General features: G+C 49.9%; 1 protein-coding gene across 1 annotated transcript in view; it reads left to right on the top strand.

Moving 5' to 3' along the window:
- Positions 1-20816, top strand: part of alk (ALK receptor tyrosine kinase) — a 216739-nt gene that overhangs the window by 183001 nt on the left and 12922 nt on the right. Inside the window, exons 6-12 of the mRNA XM_086150483.1 lie at positions 3938-4069; positions 8111-8245; positions 8354-8448; positions 10022-10197; positions 11386-11480; positions 13359-13466; positions 19496-19661. Coding sequence (XP_086006609.1) covers positions 3938-4069; positions 8111-8245; positions 8354-8448; positions 10022-10197; positions 11386-11480; positions 13359-13466; positions 19496-19661 — 907 coding nt within the window. The remainder of the gene's footprint in view (positions 1-3937; positions 4070-8110; positions 8246-8353; positions 8449-10021; positions 10198-11385; positions 11481-13358; positions 13467-19495; positions 19662-20816) is intronic.

Genomic DNA, 20816 nt, shown 5'->3' on the forward strand with positions numbered 1-20816 from the left:
CGGGGGTTATCTTTTCAAACAGCGTGGGATTGTTCTCGGGTTTTGCCGAACCCGGAAAAAAAAGGGTTTATTTACCCGAAAGGTTCCGGAAGGACGGGACGGCGAGCGCGTGCAGAATCCCTCCGCCGCCCAGAAAAGTCCCGTTTATCTGATTCCCGAACCCTGTGACTCCTATGATCTTTTTTTAAATGGGTACCGGAAATTTCCTCGCCGCCGCCCCCACGCCGGTTGTTTTCACGAGCGGTGAGGCTGTGATTACTGAAGCCGGCGGAGTCAATACAGCATAAATAATAGGCGTGGGGCGGCGGCGGTGGCGGCGGCGGCGGCGGCGGCGGCGGCCTCCCTCTTTAATGATCTCATCAGTCACCGCGCCAACAAGCAATCCAATTTGTTGGCCCTAAAGTGGCTCGTGCGGCGCTGCGCCTTATCTGCGGAGCTCATCCGCCCGCCGCCGTAACAGGAAGTTCTGCCATCTGCCAGCTGCGGGCCGGGCGCCGCCTCTCCAGGAAGTTGGCGGGAGACGCCGATAAACATGGCCGCCGTGGCGTTTGAGCCCACGAGACGCCGCTTCTTCATGAGGGGAGTTTTCGGGAGCCAATCATCGGGAGGTGGAGGAGGAGGAGACGTTGGAGTGAAGCTGCTGGTGCAGAAAAGATGTGAGGGTTCATCGTGAACGCTATTACACAGTTATCGCAGTGTAATAAACTGTGTAATAACTGTGTAATAAACTCTCAACATGGTAATTACCTTTCGATTTCGGGCGATATCCGTAAAACTTCTTCCTTGGTGTTCGGCGAGGAGCAAACGCGACCGATCCATTTCCGTCGCCGCCTAAAGCGGCGCTAACGATGATAAACAGGTGGAATCCACTCCCCGTCCGCTCCCTCGGCGCTTATTGATCGCACTCTCCCACTGATTGCTAGTTATTTAGCAGCGAATGCTAATGTGTGTGTGGAGAGCGACTTCTCCGCCCGCTTCAGGAGGACGGCGCTTTTCAGGCGGAACCCCGTGGGTCACGTGACCCGGCGCCGCTGGGAGGCGGCGAAGGGCGTCTGAAGGATGGCGGGGTTTATTTAGGCTGACAGCCTTGCAGAACCAGGGAGGTGGAGAACCTGGAACCGGAGCGAACAGACCTGCTGGGCAGGTTCCACCAGATCGTCAGGGTTCCACAAGAACATAAGGGTTCCGCTGAAAGATCGAGGTTCCTCAAGAAAGTCAGGGTTCCACCAGAACATCAGGGTTCCACAAGAAAGTGAGGGATCCGCTAAAAGAGCAGGGTTCCTCAAGAAAGTCAGGGTTCAACAAGAAGATCGGGGTTTCTCAAGGAAGTCAGGGTTCCACCAGAAAGTGAGGGTTCCACAAGAAGATCAGGGTTCCACTAGAATGTGAGGGTTTCTCAAGAACGTCCGGGTCCCACAAGAAAATCAGGGTTCCAGTAGAAACTTAGAGCTCGTATAAAAGGACAGGGTTCCTCAAGAAAGTCAAGGTTCCACCAGAACATCACGGTTCCACAAGAACATGAGGGTTCCGCTAAAAGATCAAGGTTCCTCGAGAAAGTCAGGGTTCCACCAGAACATCAGGGTTCCACAAGAAAGTGAGGGATCCGCTAAAAGAGCAGGGTTCCTCAAGAAAGTCAGGGTTCCACCAGAACGTCAGGGTTCCACAGGAAAGTGAGGGTTCCACTAGGAGATCAGGGTTCCACCAGAATGTAAGGGTTCCTGTAGAAGGTCAGGGTTCCCCAGCGCTGGTGGAGCTTCTCTGCAGAACCTGGCTGGTACATTTGTACACACACACACACACACACACACACACACACACACACATATGCACACATGCAAAGGTACCTGTGTACACACACACACTTGCAAACACACGCTCAGACATATGCACACGTGCACACACACATGCAAAGGCACCTGTGTACACACACATAAACTCATACATATGACAGAACGTCTACACACACATGTGCAGACACAAGCTAAAACACATGCACACAAATGCACACACACACATGGAAATGCACATGTGCGACGCACACATGCACACAAATGCATGCAAACATTTACATACACACACACACATAAACACACATGCAAATTCAAACGCTCATACACATGCACACAAATGCGCACACGCATACAAATGCGCACGAACATACACGCAACACACAAATACATGCACACACACACACACACTCACATACACACACATGCAAAGTCACATGTCCACACCCACAAACACACACATGTGCACAAACACATGCCCACATACATATGAACCCATATGCACACACACATTGAAGGGTATCTGTGAACAAACACACACTCACACAAACACACACACACATACAAAAATGCGCTAACATACACATGCACACAAAGGCTCACATACATGCACACACAAATATGCACACACGCAAACACACACAAACACATAAATGTACACAACAAGGCAACACACACGTATATGCACACAGTCACACACATACACACATATACACACACACACACTTACATACACACACATGCACTTGCATACATACACATTCAAATACACACAGTCATACACATACATGAAAACACAAATATGTACAAACGTAATCATGCACAAACGCAAACACACACAACATACAAATACATACATACACACTCATATACGTACACATGTAAACCCACACACAGACACACACACACACAAATACATGCACACATTCACATACACGCACACACACTCTCATATACGCCCACATGTAAACCCAAATATAAGCACGCACACACACAACGCAAAAATACAGTACATGCATACACTCACATACACACATTCAAACACTCATATGAGCATACATGTTAACCCACACACACACACAAATCACAAATGTGTGTGTGTACCACACACACATCTATAAACACACGTGTAAACCCAAACACAGACGCACACACACACAACATGAATACACACAACAAGGAAACACAAACATATGTGCACACACACACCACACAAATACATGCGCACTTTCACATACACAACACACACACACACATACAACACACGAATACAGTACATGCACACGCTCACATACACATACACATACACACACACACAACACACAAATACGGTACATGCATACACTCACATACACACATTCAAACACTCACATACGCATGCATGTAAACCCACACACACACACACCACACAAATACATGCACATGCTCACATACACACACACACACGCGAACACACGCACACACCCAACACACAAATACATGCCTTAACTCATATACACACACACACACCACACAAATACATGCACATGCTCACATACACGCGCGCACACATACATACATACCCACACACACACACACATGCAAACAGACACACACACACAACTGAAAAATACATGCACACACCCACAAACACAAACACCCACACATATATAAACACACATATAAACCCAAACACAGACACACACACCACAAAAATACATGCACACGCTCACACACACACACACACACACACACACACACACACACACACAGTTCCATTGTGCAAGTTCCGTTGTGTTCCTTTATGTCCCGTTGTGTTTCCCCCCTTTACAACCTGCAGATATCAGCCCTCTGATTTGCATAGATATGCAAATTTGCCAAGTTACAATTGAGCTGTTGACACCACTGATACCAGTATGTGTGTGTGTGTGTGTGTGTGTGTATGTGTGTGTGTGTGTGTGTGTGTGTGTGTGTGTGTGACACAGCTATAAAGCAATGCACCTCTGTAGCTCCTTGCAGGAATATCTAGGTCATGGTGTTGTTTTGTTGTGCGTCTTTGACGCTCCTGTCTGTCGTCACACAGTGTGTGTGTGTGAGTGTGTGTGTGTGTGTGTGTGTGTGTGTGTGTTTACACTCCTCCCATGAGTAATGCCTGTCCACCCCCCCCACAGCGTCCTCACCGGGCCCCAATGTGACGCTGCAGGGCCGCTACCACTGCCACCACGGCCCGGGGGTCCCGTTGCAAAAGCTCTGCGACTTCAGCCCCGACTGTCCCCATGGCGACGACGAAGGCCACCTGTGTCGTGAGTACACGCCGACGTCTCACACACACACACACACACACACACACACACACACAGACACACACACGCACGGCATTCGTCCCTGGGTCGAAAGGGGCTGCAGCCAAGTACACGGATGTATTAGTCACCAGCGGAATGTGTGTGTGTGTCTGTGTGTTCGGCATGTGTGTGTGTTCAGTGTGTGATTGGTGTGTTCATGTGTGTGTGTGTGTGTGTGTGTGTAACATTTACTGCTCTTAATTTCGACGTCATAGTTTTAAGCTGTTTAATGAGACCAAAATAAATCTGCTTCCTGTTTGCACCCCCCTCCTACAGACACACACACACTCACACTCTCACACACACACACACACACACACACACACACACACACACACTCACACACACGTCCCCTGGGGGTGCTTTATTAAAATACGTAGAGATAAGAAGAGGGGGTGGAGGAGGGTCCCAGTCAGGTGCGGTTCTTCTTTCTTCTGCTTATCAGCAATAATTGGTCTGAGTAGTTAACCCAGGGGTATTATCTGGAGTGTGTGTGTGTGTGTGTGTGTGTGTGTGTGTGTGTGTGTGTGTGTGTGTGCGCGTGTGTGTGCGCATTCCGGGAAAGAATCAACAAATGGGTTGTCAAGTATTTCCGAAGACCATAATGAGCCCTGCCTTCATGTCACAGCATCACACACACACACACACACACACACACACACACACACACACACTCACACACACACGCGCGCGCGCGCACACATACCCACGCGCACATCTCTGTCCTCTGATGAGATCTATCCAGATCTCCTTCTTCATCTGAGCCGAGGCTCATCAGTGGGGGAGCTTTGAAAGAAGAGGCAGATGAAGAGGAGGAGAAGCTGAGAAGGTGTCAGTGAAGAAGGTCTGATCCCTGCAGATGTTTGTCTCGTCCCGTCACGTTTCCATGGCGACGCCGTGGATGTCACATCTTCTCCGTCCGGCTTCCAGACGCCTCCCGCTGGCGGCCAAACAAACACCAACGCAACATAAAGACACACTAACGCAACACTAAGACACACTAATGCAACACTGAGACACACTAATGCAACACTAAAATACACAAATGCACCACAAGATACACCAATGCAACACAATGACACACAAATGCAACACAAGACACACCAACGCAACACTAACACACACAAATGCAACACTAAGACACAGACACAACACAATAACACACCAATGCAACACTAAGACACATGAACGCAACACAATGACACACAAACGCAACACAATGCCACACCAATGCAACAGTAGGACACACCAACGCAACACTAACACACACAAATGCAACAGTAAGACACACAAATGCAACACAATGACCCAGCAACACAACACTAAGATACACCAATGCAACACAAGACACACCAATTCAACATTGTGATACACCAATGCAACACTTAGACACACAAATGCAAAACAAGGCACACAAATGCAAAACAATGACACACAAATGCCACACAGTGACACACTAATGCAACACAAGACACACCAACGTAACACTTAGACACACAAATGCAACACTAAGACACACCAACGCAACACAATGACACACCAACGCAACACTAAGATACACAAATGCAACACAAGACACACCAACACAACACTAAGACACACAAATGCCACACAATGACACACAAATGCAAAACAATGACACACAAATGCCACACAAAGACACACCAACGCAACACTAACACACACAATTGCAACACTAAGACACAGACACAACACAATAACACACCCATACAACACAATAACACACCAATACAACACAATAACACACAAATGCAACACTAAGACACAGACACAACACAATAACACACCAATACAACACAATAACACACCAATGCAACACTAAGACACATGAATGCAACACAATGACACACAAACACAACATGAATGAAATACTAATGACACACAAACGCACCCTGGACACACACCAACACATCACAAATGACACACCAATGCGACACCAAGGTCGCACTGGAGGCACTTGAACGCCACAATGACACACAAACAGCGCAGCAACCGACACACCAACGCAACGCGAGTGACACACTAACAACACCCGAACATACGAATGACGCACAAACGCGAGAACGCGTCCCGAACGACGCGCGAATAACACGCGAACCACACGCTAATGGCACGCTAATGGCATGCTAACGGCGCGCTAACAGCACAGGAACGCCACTCAGATCAGAGGTGGCTGCCGGTGAGAATCCAAAGCCATAATCTGCGAGACTCCCGCCTCCGCCTCCTCCCCCCGTCTTTGAACGCCCCGCGGGGACGCTTCTCATCGCTCGAATCAGAGCGCCGGGAGGAAAAAGAAAAGTTGATCACAGGCCGACCTCAGAGGCGGCGGCGGCGGCGGCGGCGGCGGGACGGAGCACGGAAACAAAAATATATCCCCGCTTTCCTTTCAATTCGTTTCAGGGCTGAAAATCAGAGGCTGGTTTTTCGTGTTCGACTTTGTCTCCTTTGAAAAAGAGCATCTGAGGAGGTTCAGGGCCGGTCGAGGAGACGCCGATCGGAATGTCGGGAAAAAGGAATTAAAAATATGAAAACGTCCGTGACGTGAAAAATGAAGATGAAGCGCTTTAGACACGCGCCGGAATTGTTCGGGTGAGACGATCACTGCTAATGTCCTTCTCTATTTTAAAAAGAGCTTAATAAATAGCTCTTTGAAATTGAAGATATCCCTGAAAAACCCCGGAAAGAGACAGTTAAACTGGAACTGATCAAATCTACTTCTGGAATACCTCTGTAATAACACCTTGACACCGGGCTAATACAATGTAATACCACTGTAATAACACTTTAATACAAATGAAGTGCGTCATTAATGCCTATAATAATACCCTTAAAGTAAGAATTTAATTTCTTCCAGACGTGGGTTCGTATGTCGATTTTTTTTTTACATATCTTCAATGAATTTTCCCAATTCAAAATAACAGAAAACAAATCATTCAATTCCCAAACTCACAAAATAAGGATATTAATCTAGAAAAACCCTGAAAAAGAAGGGTATTAATAATGTAAGGGGCATAAAAATGAAAAATCATGGTTATTGTAAACTTGGCTTTCTTTGGGCCCGTGATGATTATTCATAAAATAAACACAAAGATATGAATTATATAAAGATATAAAAAAGCAAGGGAGATATAGGAACTGTGCAAACTATCTGGACAAAGTGGCCGAGGACGCTGGAAACTGCGAGGCGTTTTTCAAGGTGAGAGCGGCGCCATGAAGCGTATTCGAGTCGCGTGACTTCGCCCGGCGCGTACTTCGAATTTCTGATTTTCTCGCTCTCGTATTCGTATCATTTTCCTATTTCAAGGATAGCATTTGCTCCAATCGCGCTTCTTATCTTAAAAATTCATATATAAAGGGATTGGTATCTTAAGGGGCCGCTGTAATAGCCTGTCCAGCGAGTCAAACTGAAACTAGGAAGAGAAGAATACGAAAAAGAAGAAGAAAAAAAACCCTTTATTTTGTAGCATTCAGCAACAAAACATTAGCATTTAGCTTACCATGAGGGAAACGCATGAACTGTGATCACCGCTAGTTGGACCGAGCGTGCTAATGCAATGAGGGCAGGAGAAGAAGGGATAACTGATGTGATTAGCGATGACGTGCACGGACAGGAAGTGAGGACACGTGCCGTCCAGCCAGAGAACGCCGGGCTTACGTCCGACGGCGGACGCTCAATCGTCCCTTTGTCTGTGTCCGGGAAGGTCACGCTGGTTTTCCAGGAAGTTTTACGCAACGTCTGCAGGAAACGGGGGTTGCTATGGTTACAGGATTATGGACGTCAACTGCCCCCCCCCCCCCCCCACCTCTCGATTGATCTGAGCGCCACCGGAGGTTAATACTGTGTTATTACACTGTCGTTACTGTGGCGGCCTTTTTTTTTTTTTTTTTATGCTAGCAGTCCAGTGTGTGTGTGTGTTGTGGTCAGCTGACATTTATTACACACACACACACATGCTGAGTCCTGTGATTTCCCCCCCCCAGGAAGCTTCCTGAATGGCAGTTACTGCTCCTTTGAGGACGGCGAGTGCAGCTGGCAGTGGGTGACGGGGCGCGGCGCCCCCTGGAGGCGACCCCAGATGCCAAGCAGGCCCGGCAGGAAGAGCTGCACGCCGTCAGGTGACACCCGGGTCACACTTCCTGTTTGCACGGCTTCAAATGTCCTTAAATCACCTCCCATTCATTAGGACGTAGGATGACGAGCCGCCGTTTGTGTTTGCGTTGTAGGGATGGCGTTCGCCGGTGAGCCCAAAGGTCAGCGGGGCGCGGCGGCTCTCAGGAGCCCGCTGTTCCCGCCCCCGTTGAGGAACTCCCCGTGCACGGTGAGCTCCCAGGATGCTCTAGAAGAGTCGTCGCTTTGCTGGAAGGGTCACTTCCTGCCGCCGTGCGGATTTTCCGTTTCAGACTTGCAGAGGTTTTATAGGCTAATCAATAAAAGCAACATACCCAAAGGCCATAAATGACAAGCTAACAATAATAGCTAACAATTCACCTGTAGGCTAATGACAACAAGTAACAATATACTGAAAGGCAAACAATGACAGGTGTACAGTATACCCTCAGGCTAACATGACAAGCTAAAAATATACCTTCAAGCTAACAGTAACAAGCTATCAATACACCTTAAGGCTAATGACGACAAGCTAAAAGTACGTCTCCGGCCTTACAATTACAAGCTAACAATACGAATTTAGGCTATTAAAGACATGCTAGCAATGCACGTCAGGCTAATGAAGACACGCTAAAGATGACAAGCATAAAAATATACCTTCAAGCTAACAATGGCAAGTAAACAATATACCTTCAAGCTAACGGTGACAAGCTAACAATACGCCTTCAGGCTAATTACTACAAGCTAAAAGCAGATCTTCAGCCTTACAATTACAAGCTAACAATACACATTCAGGCTAATGAAGACAAGCTAACAATGCACTGTCAGGCTAATGAAGGCATGCTAACAAAAAACCTGTAGGCTAATTACAACAAGCTAACAATATACTGAAAGCCAAATGATGACAAGCAAAAAATATGCCTTCCGGCTAACAGTGACAAGAAAACAATGTACCTCTAGGCCGGTGATGACAAATTAACAATACACCTGTAGGCTAATGATAACAAGCTAACTATAAAACCCTCGGGCTAATGGTTACAAGCTAAAAGGACATCTTCAGCCTTACAGTTACAGGCCAACAATACACCTTCAGTACACCTTCAGGCTAATGACAACCGGCTTACGACATACTTAAAGGCTAACGGTGACAAGCCCACGATTCATCTTCAGGATAACAATGACAAGCTAACACCAGACCCGTAGGCTAATGATAATTTGCCAACTCTGTACCTTCAGGCAAATGATGACAAGCTAACAATAAACACTAAAGGCTATAAAGGCTATAAAGGCTAATGACAACAAGCTACCAAAACACCAGCAGGCTAAAGACAACAAGCTAAAAACAGAGCTGCTGGCTAAAACCTCTAAGCTAACAAAACTACTTCAGGCTGGTGACAATAATGTCACTCCTTCATTTCCCCGAATCAAAACACTCTTTGAAGGTCCACTTTTTGAAGGTCGCTAATCCGTGGAGGTGTAATACCGGAGTTGGCCAGCGGGGGGCAGCGTTGTACCAACACCGCCTTGCAGCGGCGTGGCGAACGGCCAGAGACTCGCCATGATTCCAGATTAGCTCCCCCTCGTCCAGCCTGTCCACCCCTGGACATTATTCTGGGATGTGAGCTCCGCTTTCATGTGTTGCCCGGCAACCAGCGGTCCGGAGGGGCTTCCTGGACCGGACCTCCTCAGAAGATCTAATCTAGCATCTGCGGCGGCAGCGAGGTTCCCGGTTCGCTGCGTTTGACCTTGACCCGGACCTTGACCTTGTTTCTGCCCCCCCGCAGGTTCGGTTCTGGACGTGTCCCGGGGTTCCCCAGCGGGGGGGTTTGTCCCTGTGGATGGTGGAGAACGCCACCGGCCCCGGCGGGCGCCGCCGTCTGTGGCGCTCCACCAATGAACCGGTACCGCCGGATCGTGCCTGGGGTCTGGTCACGCTCCCCCTGTACGGGCTGGCAGACTGGTAAGAACCACACACACACATGCACACACACACACACACACACAGATCTGCAGCGTTTACCCTCTTTTTTCCTTCTGCTTTCATCTTAATTCTTGCCTCGGAGTTAATGAATCCCATGGGGGCGTGCACGTCCCAAGGAGCCCACGTGCACGCCCTTCACATACACATAAACACACACACACACACACACACATAAATAAATAAATCCAGGTCCGCCTTTTGTTCCACTTTCACTCTGATAGGAATCCATGCTCCGCCAGACGCCCCACATTTACCTCCTCCTCCCTCACCCTCTCACCCTCCCATTCATCCCCTCTCACTCTTTCATCCCTTCACTGTCTCACCCTTCTCACTCTCACCTTCTCATCGCTCATCCATCACCCTTTCATCTCGTTTCGTGTTCTCTCACCCTTTCATCCCCTCACCCGCTCTAACCCTCTCACCCTCCCATCTTTCATCCTGTCTCACCCCTCCATCCCTTCACCCTTTCACTCTCTCACCCACCTACACCTCAGACGCTCACCCTTTCATCCCCTTTCATCTCCTCTTACCCTATCATCCCCTCACCCTTTCATCCAATCGCACTTTCACCCCCCTTTCCCCCCTCTCATCCCCTCTCACACTCCCATCTTTCATCCCGTCTCAACCTTTCATCCCTTCACCTTCTCACCCCTCTCATCCTTCACCCTCCCATCTCTCACCCCCTCACCCTTTAATCTCTTCACCCTCTCACTCTCACTCCCCATCTCTCATCCCTCACCCTTTCATCCCCCTTCATATTCTCTCATCCTTTCATCCCCTCTCATCTTCTCTCACCCTTTCATCCCCTTTCATTTTTGTCACCCTTTCATCCCCTTTCATCTTCTCTCACCCTTTCATCCCTACACCCTTTCATCCTGTCACTCTTTCACTCCCTCCAATCACTCAAAGAAAGGAGTAACTAATGGCAGAACAAACATCCACGTTTCCATGGCGACCCCTCCTCCTCCCCTGGTTGCCGCGGCGCCTCCTTCTCAGAACTCAATGTGAGGGAACCCGGGTTCACCTGGTGGTTCTCTGCTTTAGAACCCGACCGTTAGATGTTGGACGTTCCGCCTCCCCAAATCCCAAAGGGGTCTTTGGGATTTGGGGAGGCGGAAGGTTCCGGGTGTCTTCATCGGAGAACCTCGGGTTCCTCCTCCTCTGCAGGTTCTGGCTCCAGTTCAGCGCCGACGACGGACCCGGTACCGGATCCACCGTCCAGATCAGCAACTTCTCGCTCAGCATGTCCTGTTTCTTGGCCTGTGAGTACACACACACACACACACACACACACACACACACACACACACACACACATACAGCAGGGAGTCAACTGGAAAAGTGTTTGATTGACCGGAGGAACCATGACTCTTCATCCTCTCATCCAGATTTAAAAAATTCTTAATTTCAACGGCGGCCATTCGGAGAACCTGATAGAAGGACTCGTAGACAGGAAATGGTCCCCTCTGCTCCGTATCCACGGCAACCAATTGGTTAGGGGGCTTCATTTGAGACAATTTTAATCCATTTGCATCAGAGTTCCTCTGGGGATCGTCTCTCCTCCAGGTGGTGTTAGGGTCTCCACGTATTTACTTGTGTGTGTGTGTGTGTGTGTGTTGACATATATTTCCACACACACACACACACACACGTGTGCTTTGTTAACGACGTAAAACCTTCAATCGTTAACAGTGACTAACTGTGCAATAGCGGCGGCGGCGAAAGGGTGCGTAAAGCTGTAATAGCCATTGCAGACGGCGGCGCTCGCTTATAGCTGAGTAATAACAGTGTCGTACACGTGTAATAGAGGTCTAATCGTCGGTTCTAATTCAAACTGTTTGCCGTTTGCCCGGCACTGAGATGTATTTGCGTTAATGGCGATCACCTTCACCTGCAGGGGGTGCGGCTGGAAGTGTGTGTGTGTGTGTGTGTGGTTGATGTATGGGTCTAATTAGAAGCACTTTGTTGGAACGTGATCCCGCGGATATTGTTTTCGCCCGCTCTAAATTGCACGGTTTTATGCGCACGTGGTAGCGGCGGCTTGCGTGCATGCTAATCGCTTTCATATTAACAGGTTAGAAATCAATAGTCTTGGGGGGGGCGGCACACACACACACACACACACACACACACACACACACACACACACTGCATTTTTTTTTTCTTTTTTTTTTTTTTTTTTTTTTTTATTAAAAGCTAGCTTGTAACTCACATCACGCCACCGAGGCTGTTAATATGAACGCTCGGTGTGTTTTCTCAGAGCTGCCGCAGTCTGGAGATGTTTTGAGCTCCATGGCCGGGTGTTAACAAGTTGCCCCATCCCCTCCCCCCCACTGCCCCCTTGGGGCAGCTGCCGTTGGGCTCCAGGTAGCTAGCGGCGGCTTGCTAATGAACAGTGACAGCCACGCCGGCTGCCGCCGTGCCCTTTGGTTCACGCTGGTCTGCTGCTGGACCCGCTGAGCCACCCGCCGCAGCAGCATACCAATGCACCGTCGCCACGCCGACGCCGGCGGAATAAGAATGGCCGCTCCGCCATCTTGCCGGGGGGGGGGGGGGGGGGCGGGGGGATTATAAAGTCCGACGACGGGTGTTTACACCCCTTACCACTGCGACCAAGCCCGTTGTGGCGTTTGACCCACTGCGCGTTCACACCCCACCCTCGCCGCACGCCGCACGCGCTCAGATGGTCATATTTATCAGAGGATTACGGCTGCCGGTGAATGGGTTATTGATTTTTCGGTGAGATTTTTTTTCTTTCTCCACCCCCGCCCCCATCCCCCACCTCGCCGCTTGCTTTTTAAGCTCAGAAGCCAAAATTACAAAATTCCTTCAAGCGAATCCCTCCCCCCCCCCCCCCACACACACACACACACACACACTTCTCTCCACCGAACCGCCGCCGCATTTCACCTTTAATCATCCTGCATGAAAGGAGCCACACAGAGCATCAAAAGGCTGGTTTCAAGTGAAACGCAAATTAGATTAATTTCAAGTTGTCCCGAAATATTCTCATAAATGTGGGGTCCGAACGGCTCCACGCCAGCTGGGTCCCGCTCACGCACGTCGCGTCCCTGTGTTGGGTTCCTGCCCAATTTTAAAATTAATCTTAAAACATTTTTTTTTTTCTTTTTTTTTTGCAGCAAATGGTGAGTTCCCGCCCGTGGCCAGCAGCCCGCTGAGGCCGCCGGTCGGGCCCACGCCGCCGACCACCGGGAGCCCCCCCATCACCTCCCCGAAACCCGACCTCTGTGAGTCTGAGCTCGCACCGGCAACTTTCAACATCCTGGTACCCGGAACGAAAGCTAATGCTGACAAGCTAGCAATGCACCTTCAAGCTAAGGATGACAAGCTGACTGTCACCTGCAGGCCAAACCATCCGTATACATGCAGGCTAATAACAACAAGCTAACAATATATCTCAGAGCTAGTGATGACAAACTATCAATACACCTGCGGGCTAATGACGACAAGCTAACTATATACCTTAAAGCTAACTTTCACAAACCATCAATACAGCTGCGGGCTAATGACGACAAGCTAGCGATGCACATGCAGGCTAATGATGACAAGCTAACTATACACCGGCAGGTTAATGACAACAAGTTGACTATCACCTGCGGGCTAACTATGACAAACCATCAGTATACATGCAGGCTAATAACAACAAGCTAAAAATATATCTAAAAGCTCATGATGACAAACTATCAATACGCCTGCTGGCTAATGCCAACAGGCTAGCAATGCACCTTCAAGCTAATGATGACAAGCTAGATATACACCTGCAGGCTAACAACAACAAGCTAACCATACGCCTGCAGGCTAATGATGACAAACCATCAGTATACATGCAGGCTAATAACAAAAAGCTAACAATATACCTAAAAGCTCACAACGACAAGCTTACTATACACTTGGAAGCTAATGACGACAACAAATTATCAATACACCTGCAGGCTAATGACGACAAGCTAATTATACACCTGCAGGCTAATGATGACAAGCTACCAATTCACTAGCAGGAAAATGATGAAGGCTAACAATATACAGTCAAGCTGATAATTTCAAGCTAACAGTAGAGCCATTGGCTAACAACGACGAGCTTTAAGTACACCTGTAGGCTAATGATGATAAGCTGTCGATACAGTTGTAGGCTAATGATTGCAAGCTAAGAATACTCATTCAAGCTAAAGACAACAATTCAACAAAACACCTGAAGACAACTGAAGCTCAGAAAAACAAGCTATCAATAATCCTGCAGGCTAATGCTGAAAAGCTAGGATTAGAGCCGCGGGCTACTGCCAATAAGTTTACGATACACCTGCAGGCTAATAACATCAAGCGTCGGCGCGGAAGCGTCGGATAATCCCGTTTCCAAGGAAGCCCCTCGCGTCAGGTCCTTGTTGCTCGTCGGTTCCTCGTGTTCGGACGTGTTCAGATCAGGAGATGAGAAGCCTGGACCTCCACCCGGCACCTCCACCTTCCCCCCCCCTCCGGATCCTAATCGCATTCATCTGGATCTTATTTTCAATCCCGGGCGGCGTGAAGGGCTTTTATCGCCGCCTTGCACAGCAGCGGCGCCCCGGCCAATCAATTTGGCGGCGGCGGTGAGAGGCCTGCCCTCCATTTTAAAGCGGTTAAGGGAAGAAGAAGAAGAAGAAGAAGAAGAAGAAGAAGAAGCGATGTCTTCAGTCTTGGGCTGAGACATGAAAACCCTCTGAAGGACAGTGTGTTATAATAAGGTTATAACTCAACCCGGCAGGTAATGATGGTGTTACTATGGAGGTCCAGCCTGGGGACTTTACTTCCAATGAAGTATTGTTACTTTGAAAAAGTACTGCAAGAATCGCCGCCACCCTTCACGCTTCCTGGGCTTCCATTGGTTGAGATTTTCCTCCCCTCCTTCCTCCATTGTCTCCTCGACTCCTTCCCTTCTGGTCTCCTTCCTCCCTTCCTTCCTTCTATCTTCGACTCCTGCCCTTTTTCCTTTTTTGTCTCCTTCCATCTGCCCTTCTTCCCTTCATCACAGCCTCCCTTCCTTCTTTCCTCATCTCCTCCCTTGTTTCCTTCCCTCCTTCCTTCCTTGTTTCCTCCCTCCTTCCTTCCTCACCCCCCCACCTTCCATAGTAGTTTCCTTCCCCCTTCCTTCATTGTCTCCTCCCATGTTTCCTTCCATGTTTCCTTTCCTCCTTCCGTCATTGTTGCCTCCCCCCTTTCCTTCCCTCCTTCCTTCCTTCCTTTCCTTTCCTCTTTCCTCCTTTCCTTTCCTCCTCGTTTCCCCTCCTTCCCTTCTCATCACCTCCCTCCTCGTTTTCTCCCTCGTCTCTTCCCCTCGGGATCAGTGCACTCCTCCTTCCTTCCTCATTTCCTCCCTCCTTCCCCCATGTTTCCTTCCCCCTTCCTTCCTTGTCTCCTCCCCTCTTTCCTTCCATGTTTCCTTCCCTCCTTCCTTCCTTGTTGCCTCCCCTCCTTTCCTTCACTCCTTCCTTCATCCTCTCTTCCTTCCATTCTTTCTGTCTCCTTCCTACTACCTTCCTCTTCTCCTCCCTCCTTCCCCCATGTTTCCTTCCCTCCTTCCTTCCTTGTTGCCTCCCCTCATTTCCTTCCCTCCTTCCTTCATCCTCTCATCCTTCCTTCTTTTCTGTCTCCTCCCTACTACCTTCCTCATCTCCTCCCGTTTTCCCTCCTTGTTTCCTCCCCTCCTTCCTTCATCATCTCCTCCCTCCTTCCTTCCTCCCCCCCCGCCTTCCCCCATGTTTCCTTCCCCCTTCCTTCCTTGTCTCCTCCCCTCTTTCCTTCCATGTTTCCTTCCCTCCTTCCTCCCTTGTTGCCTCCCCTCATTTCCTTCCCTCCTTCCTTCCTCCTCTCCTCCTCCCTTCTTCCTCGTCTCCTCCCTCCTTCCTTCCTCGTCTCCTCCCCTCTGAACCAGTGCCCCCGCCTTTCCTTCCCATCTCTTCGGGTTTCGGTTGAGCGTCTGTTTGCCGTTAGCATCCTTGGCTAACGTTCCTCGCTCAGGTGTTCCACGTCAGGCCTGGGAAACAAAGTGCTCCCGGGATCCTTCGGTACCGTCGGCGAGCTGGCACCGAATGAGAGGCGCCGGGATCCGCCGAGGGACGGCGGGATCTGATTGGCTCCCGGGAGCGGCAGACAGTCCCCAAACGCCCCGCATGGAAAATGAGTTTTGGCCATTAAATGCCTGCTAATTAGCTGCGCAGCGCGAGATGTGAGCTCTAGCTTTGTTGTTTACTTCTTCATAAACACCCCCTCCGCCCCCCCACCGGTTGCTACCGTGGGTATTTGCGTGGGGGGGGGGGGGGGGGGGGGGGGGGGGGGGGGGGGGGGGGGGCTTGGGGGGGCATCAGTCACTGAGACAGATATGAGGCTGACACGCAAATCAGGCTCCGACGCTTAATTGGACTCGGGCGCCGCGTGAGCTTTAGCGCTTAGCATTCAGGTCCAGGCCGGACATGCCAGTCTCCATCCATCTCTGTAATGGCCGACGGGCCGGGGGGGGGGGGGTGGGTTCTGTGGGGGCGTCACCAGATCAGGACGGCGCATGCTAATTGTGCTCTGCTACGAAGGAAGGAGGGAGGTGGGAACGCAGCTTCTCGACACACTCCTTTTTTTTTTTTTTTTCCTTGTTTGTCCTTCATTTCGGCCCCAAATCAGAAGCCGAGGTCGTCCTCCGACGAGGCCAAACCAGGCCTGCGATCGGTCCGGTTTCGACCAGAAATCCCGGGATGTTTCAAATAAACCCGGCTGAAAAACAGGATGAAGCTCAATCCTGATGCTAAAAGTCATTTTGGACCGTTGACGTTGCAGCAAACGCCGCTGCCACCGCCGCCGCCACCGCCGCCGCCGCCGCCGCCGCGGGGCTTTAGCGCTGAAATCAAATCACTGATTAGTCAAGATGCAGCGTCGGGCGCTCGCATTTTTCTGAAAAATGTCCCGAGTGTCAATTTAGCATGATTACCAGCATCGGTGACGAGACAAGGCGCCTCCTCGTGCTCCCAGCGAGGCTGGTAAACATGCTAAATTGACGCCACTGTTTTCCCAAGGAGGTAAAGGGTGCAGTTTTGGGCGGGTTTACGATACGCTACGCTAATAACGACAAGCCATAAGTACACCTTCAAGCAAGCTAACAAGGCACCTTTGATCACTGATGACAAGCTAACAATATACCGAAAGGCAAATGAAGTTGAGCTAACAATACACCTGTAGGCTGATAACGATAAGCTAACAATAAACCAAGAGGCAAATGAAGATGAGCTAACAATACACCTGTAAGCTAATAACAATAAGCTAACAATATTCCGAAAGGCTAATGAAGACAAGCTAGCAATACACCATCACACTAACAATATCGAGCTAGAACTACATCTCCAGGCAAATGATAGCAAGCAAATAACACACCTTAAGGCAAGCTAGCAAGGCACTTTTGATCTACTGATGACAAGCTAACAATATAGCGAAAGGCTAATGAAGAAAATCTAACAATACACCTGTAGGCTAATGACGATCAGCTAACAATATACCTAAAGGCTAACAAAGACAAGCTAACAATACACCCGTAGGCTAATGATGATAAGCTAACAATACACCAAAGGCTAATGAAGACAAATGAATGACACACCTCCAGGCTAACTATGACAAGCTAACAGGTTACAAGCTAACAGAGAGCTGCAGGTTAATGCCGACAAGCTAAAAATACATCTTTAGGCTAATGATGACAACATCAACACTATTTTCCATTGTGTGTGTGTGTGTGTGTGTGTGTATGTTTTCTTTTCCAACTATAATCCATCACGGTTGTGTCGAGCACCAGCACAAGGTCGCCATTGATTTATCTCACTGTCTTTGCACCGAAACTTACACAATACTTGCAGGCGGTATGCAAGTAGTACGAGTAGTATGTGTAGTACAAGCGCAGTCTGAATACCAAGTACCGCTCCGGTTGAAGCAGGAAGTGATGAAGATGGCGTCCCGTAGCACGTTGCTTTTTGCGCCTCGTGAATTCCTGACGGGATACCAGCCAACGGCGGTTGTTCCGCCGGACGGCGTCTCCAGGCTGTATCATCTCCGTGTTTGTTGTTGAAAACAGCGACTGCAGGGATCAGTTTACCGGAGCTGGACCGGAGCCAGACGGGTCTGCATTCCCCTCACGTCGCGACGTTTCTTTTTTTTTTTTTTTTTTTTTTTCTTTTTCAGAAGCAGCTCGATTGTACCGCGAATCTCTCGCGGACTGCGGCCGGTGTTTTTACCGCGTTCCTGATAATATCGTTTTAACAGACTCCGAAGAGGCGCTCCTGTCCTTCATCTCCGAACCATCATGAAAGGTCGGACCCGCCGACGGGAGGACAAACTCGGGATTCGTAATCTCATCGGATCGAACGCGGATTGTTGACGTTGGGCGTTCTGGCGTACAAACATTCACTCATTCATTCAAACGTGAAAAAACCTGAGAGTTCTGGAAGTCCAGCGTTATGGACGAGTTCCTTCTCCCTCCAGGCGACACCAGAAGGTTGTAAAGGAAATCTTTACATTCCATCGATCCGAGAAGAAGTGATATCGTCTGATTGGTCAATAAACCGGCTGGTCGACGGATACGAACACGCGCCAGGAGGGTTTCACTGGGATCTCCATGATCTGTTTGGGTTCCTTCCATGTTCTCCAGCCTGGAGACGATCAGCGACCGCAAACTGTCCATCAGTGTGAATGAGAGGGTGATGATTGACAGCTGACCCATTCAGGTTAAGCCCCGCCCCCTCCTGTAACCATGTGTGCAGTTTGGAAGAATAGTTGTTATTGTTATGAGAATAACTTCCTGTCTTTTCCAACATGTCCGCCACGCTGTGCTCCGATTGGTCGGACCTAGAGCGCTATGCTACGCTACGCACGCGCAAAACCGCTATTTCAGTCCGCTATCTCCTCCGCTCGCATCGCATCCTAGCGACCTCATCAGCCCGCCATCTGTAGGAGGAAACAATTACGGGGACGGTAATTGCCTGACGGTCGCCGCGGCAACTCGGAGGCCACTTAATGCCGATAATGACTTTATCTGCCGTTGGAAAAACGGGACATAAGTAGTGTGAGTTTGGTGTTTGCTAAACCGCCGGCGCTCCGCGTCCATCTGACAAGGCTAATCTCATGCTAATTACGCCGAGGGTTCCAATTAGCGGCGACACGCGGGATTACGGGGAACCCGGGAGAGGAGGTGTGTCCGTCACCGGCGGCTCTCTTCAACCGAGGAACTCAGCGGGAATGTTCTTCTTCTCCGCAGCCACCAGATGGATCTTCCACACCTGCGGCGCCGTCGGACCCGAAGGTCCCTCGCCCACCCAGTGCTACAACTCCTACAGGAACAGCAACGTAAACGTCACCGTGGGAACCCAGGGGGCCTTCAGGGGCGTCCAGATGTGGAGGGTCCCCGAAACCGGAACCTACAGGTCAGCAGAACCGACCCGGTTCTACCTACAAACGTTCTCCTTGTTCGCTTCACTCTATGTTCTCGAGATGTTCTCCAGCCTTCCTGGGTTCTCTCCATCTTCCTCCTGAGACAGTGAACGGTTGGATGATTGACAGCTAAGCCCCGCCCCTCAGTGTGATGTCAGCTGTGACTCCGCCCCCTCTCACGAACGTGGAATGAATGTATTTAAGTACCTCTCTGTGGATTTGAGTGGCGTTCAGGGCCCCTAATCCCTATTTCGGTGGAGCCTGACCAGATGCGGCCGCTCAGGACGGCTCGCGGGCTGATTATGCAATAAGCTGCAGGTTTAACACCAGCGGCCTTAAAGCGAGCAAACAAAGCAGGAGCGTGGCGGCGGCGGCGGCGGCGGCGGCGGCGGGCCGCTGTTTGCTCTGCACTCCCTGATGTTAGAACATCTACCTCTCAGGAAGTGGCTCGGCAAACACTGCAGAGATCACGTCTCCAAAGACTGTTTTTATTTACTCTTTAGGCTAATTGCTAATTATCGGGCCGCCATCACGGCGTGGAGCTCAGAAGGTCCCTGGCTGGGTTCTCCCCGTGAAATGAATGGGAGGGTGCGCTTGTCTCCATATGTGGTCCTGGGATTGGCCGCAGCTGGGATAGGCTCCGCCCCCAACGACCCCGACCGCAAGATAATGAATGAATGCACGATCGTGCATGTTTTGGGGAAGAACGTTTAAACTCAAAAACACCTACAAGGATCTTCTCCCCCTTTCACATCTGCTGCCTTGCTCAAGGGCCGGCGCTGTGCAAAGACTTTCAGAAGCTCAAGCGAAAAACTGAACGTCAGCGTTTAGTTGGATTTAGTGTGTGCGCGTGTGCGCGTGTGGCTGGCGGCGCTAAGCCTCCCCAAAACCCTGGAGCCTCAAAATAGCGAAGGAACAATGGACCAATCACAGGCAGGGGTCTTTGTTCGCTTTTGTTTCAGCGAAAACACCGAAAATTGCGGATTCCTGGACGCCGCCTTTTTCTTTCAGCGGGTAAAACGGAGCCAACAGAGATGAACGCACGCTCTGCATCTCCCAGAAGTCATTAGGCGAACGGCTGAGGTGGCCGCCGCCGCCGCCGCCGCCAGGCGTTCCACGCCACGACGGCCAGGGAGGAGAAACATCAG

This window comes from Fistularia commersonii, chromosome 8 (assembly GCF_037954325.1).
Source record: "Fistularia commersonii isolate RoL2024-O1a breed Wild chromosome 8, RoL_Fcom_v1.0, whole genome shotgun sequence".
Lineage (NCBI taxonomy): Eukaryota > Metazoa > Chordata > Actinopteri > Syngnathiformes > Fistulariidae > Fistularia > Fistularia commersonii.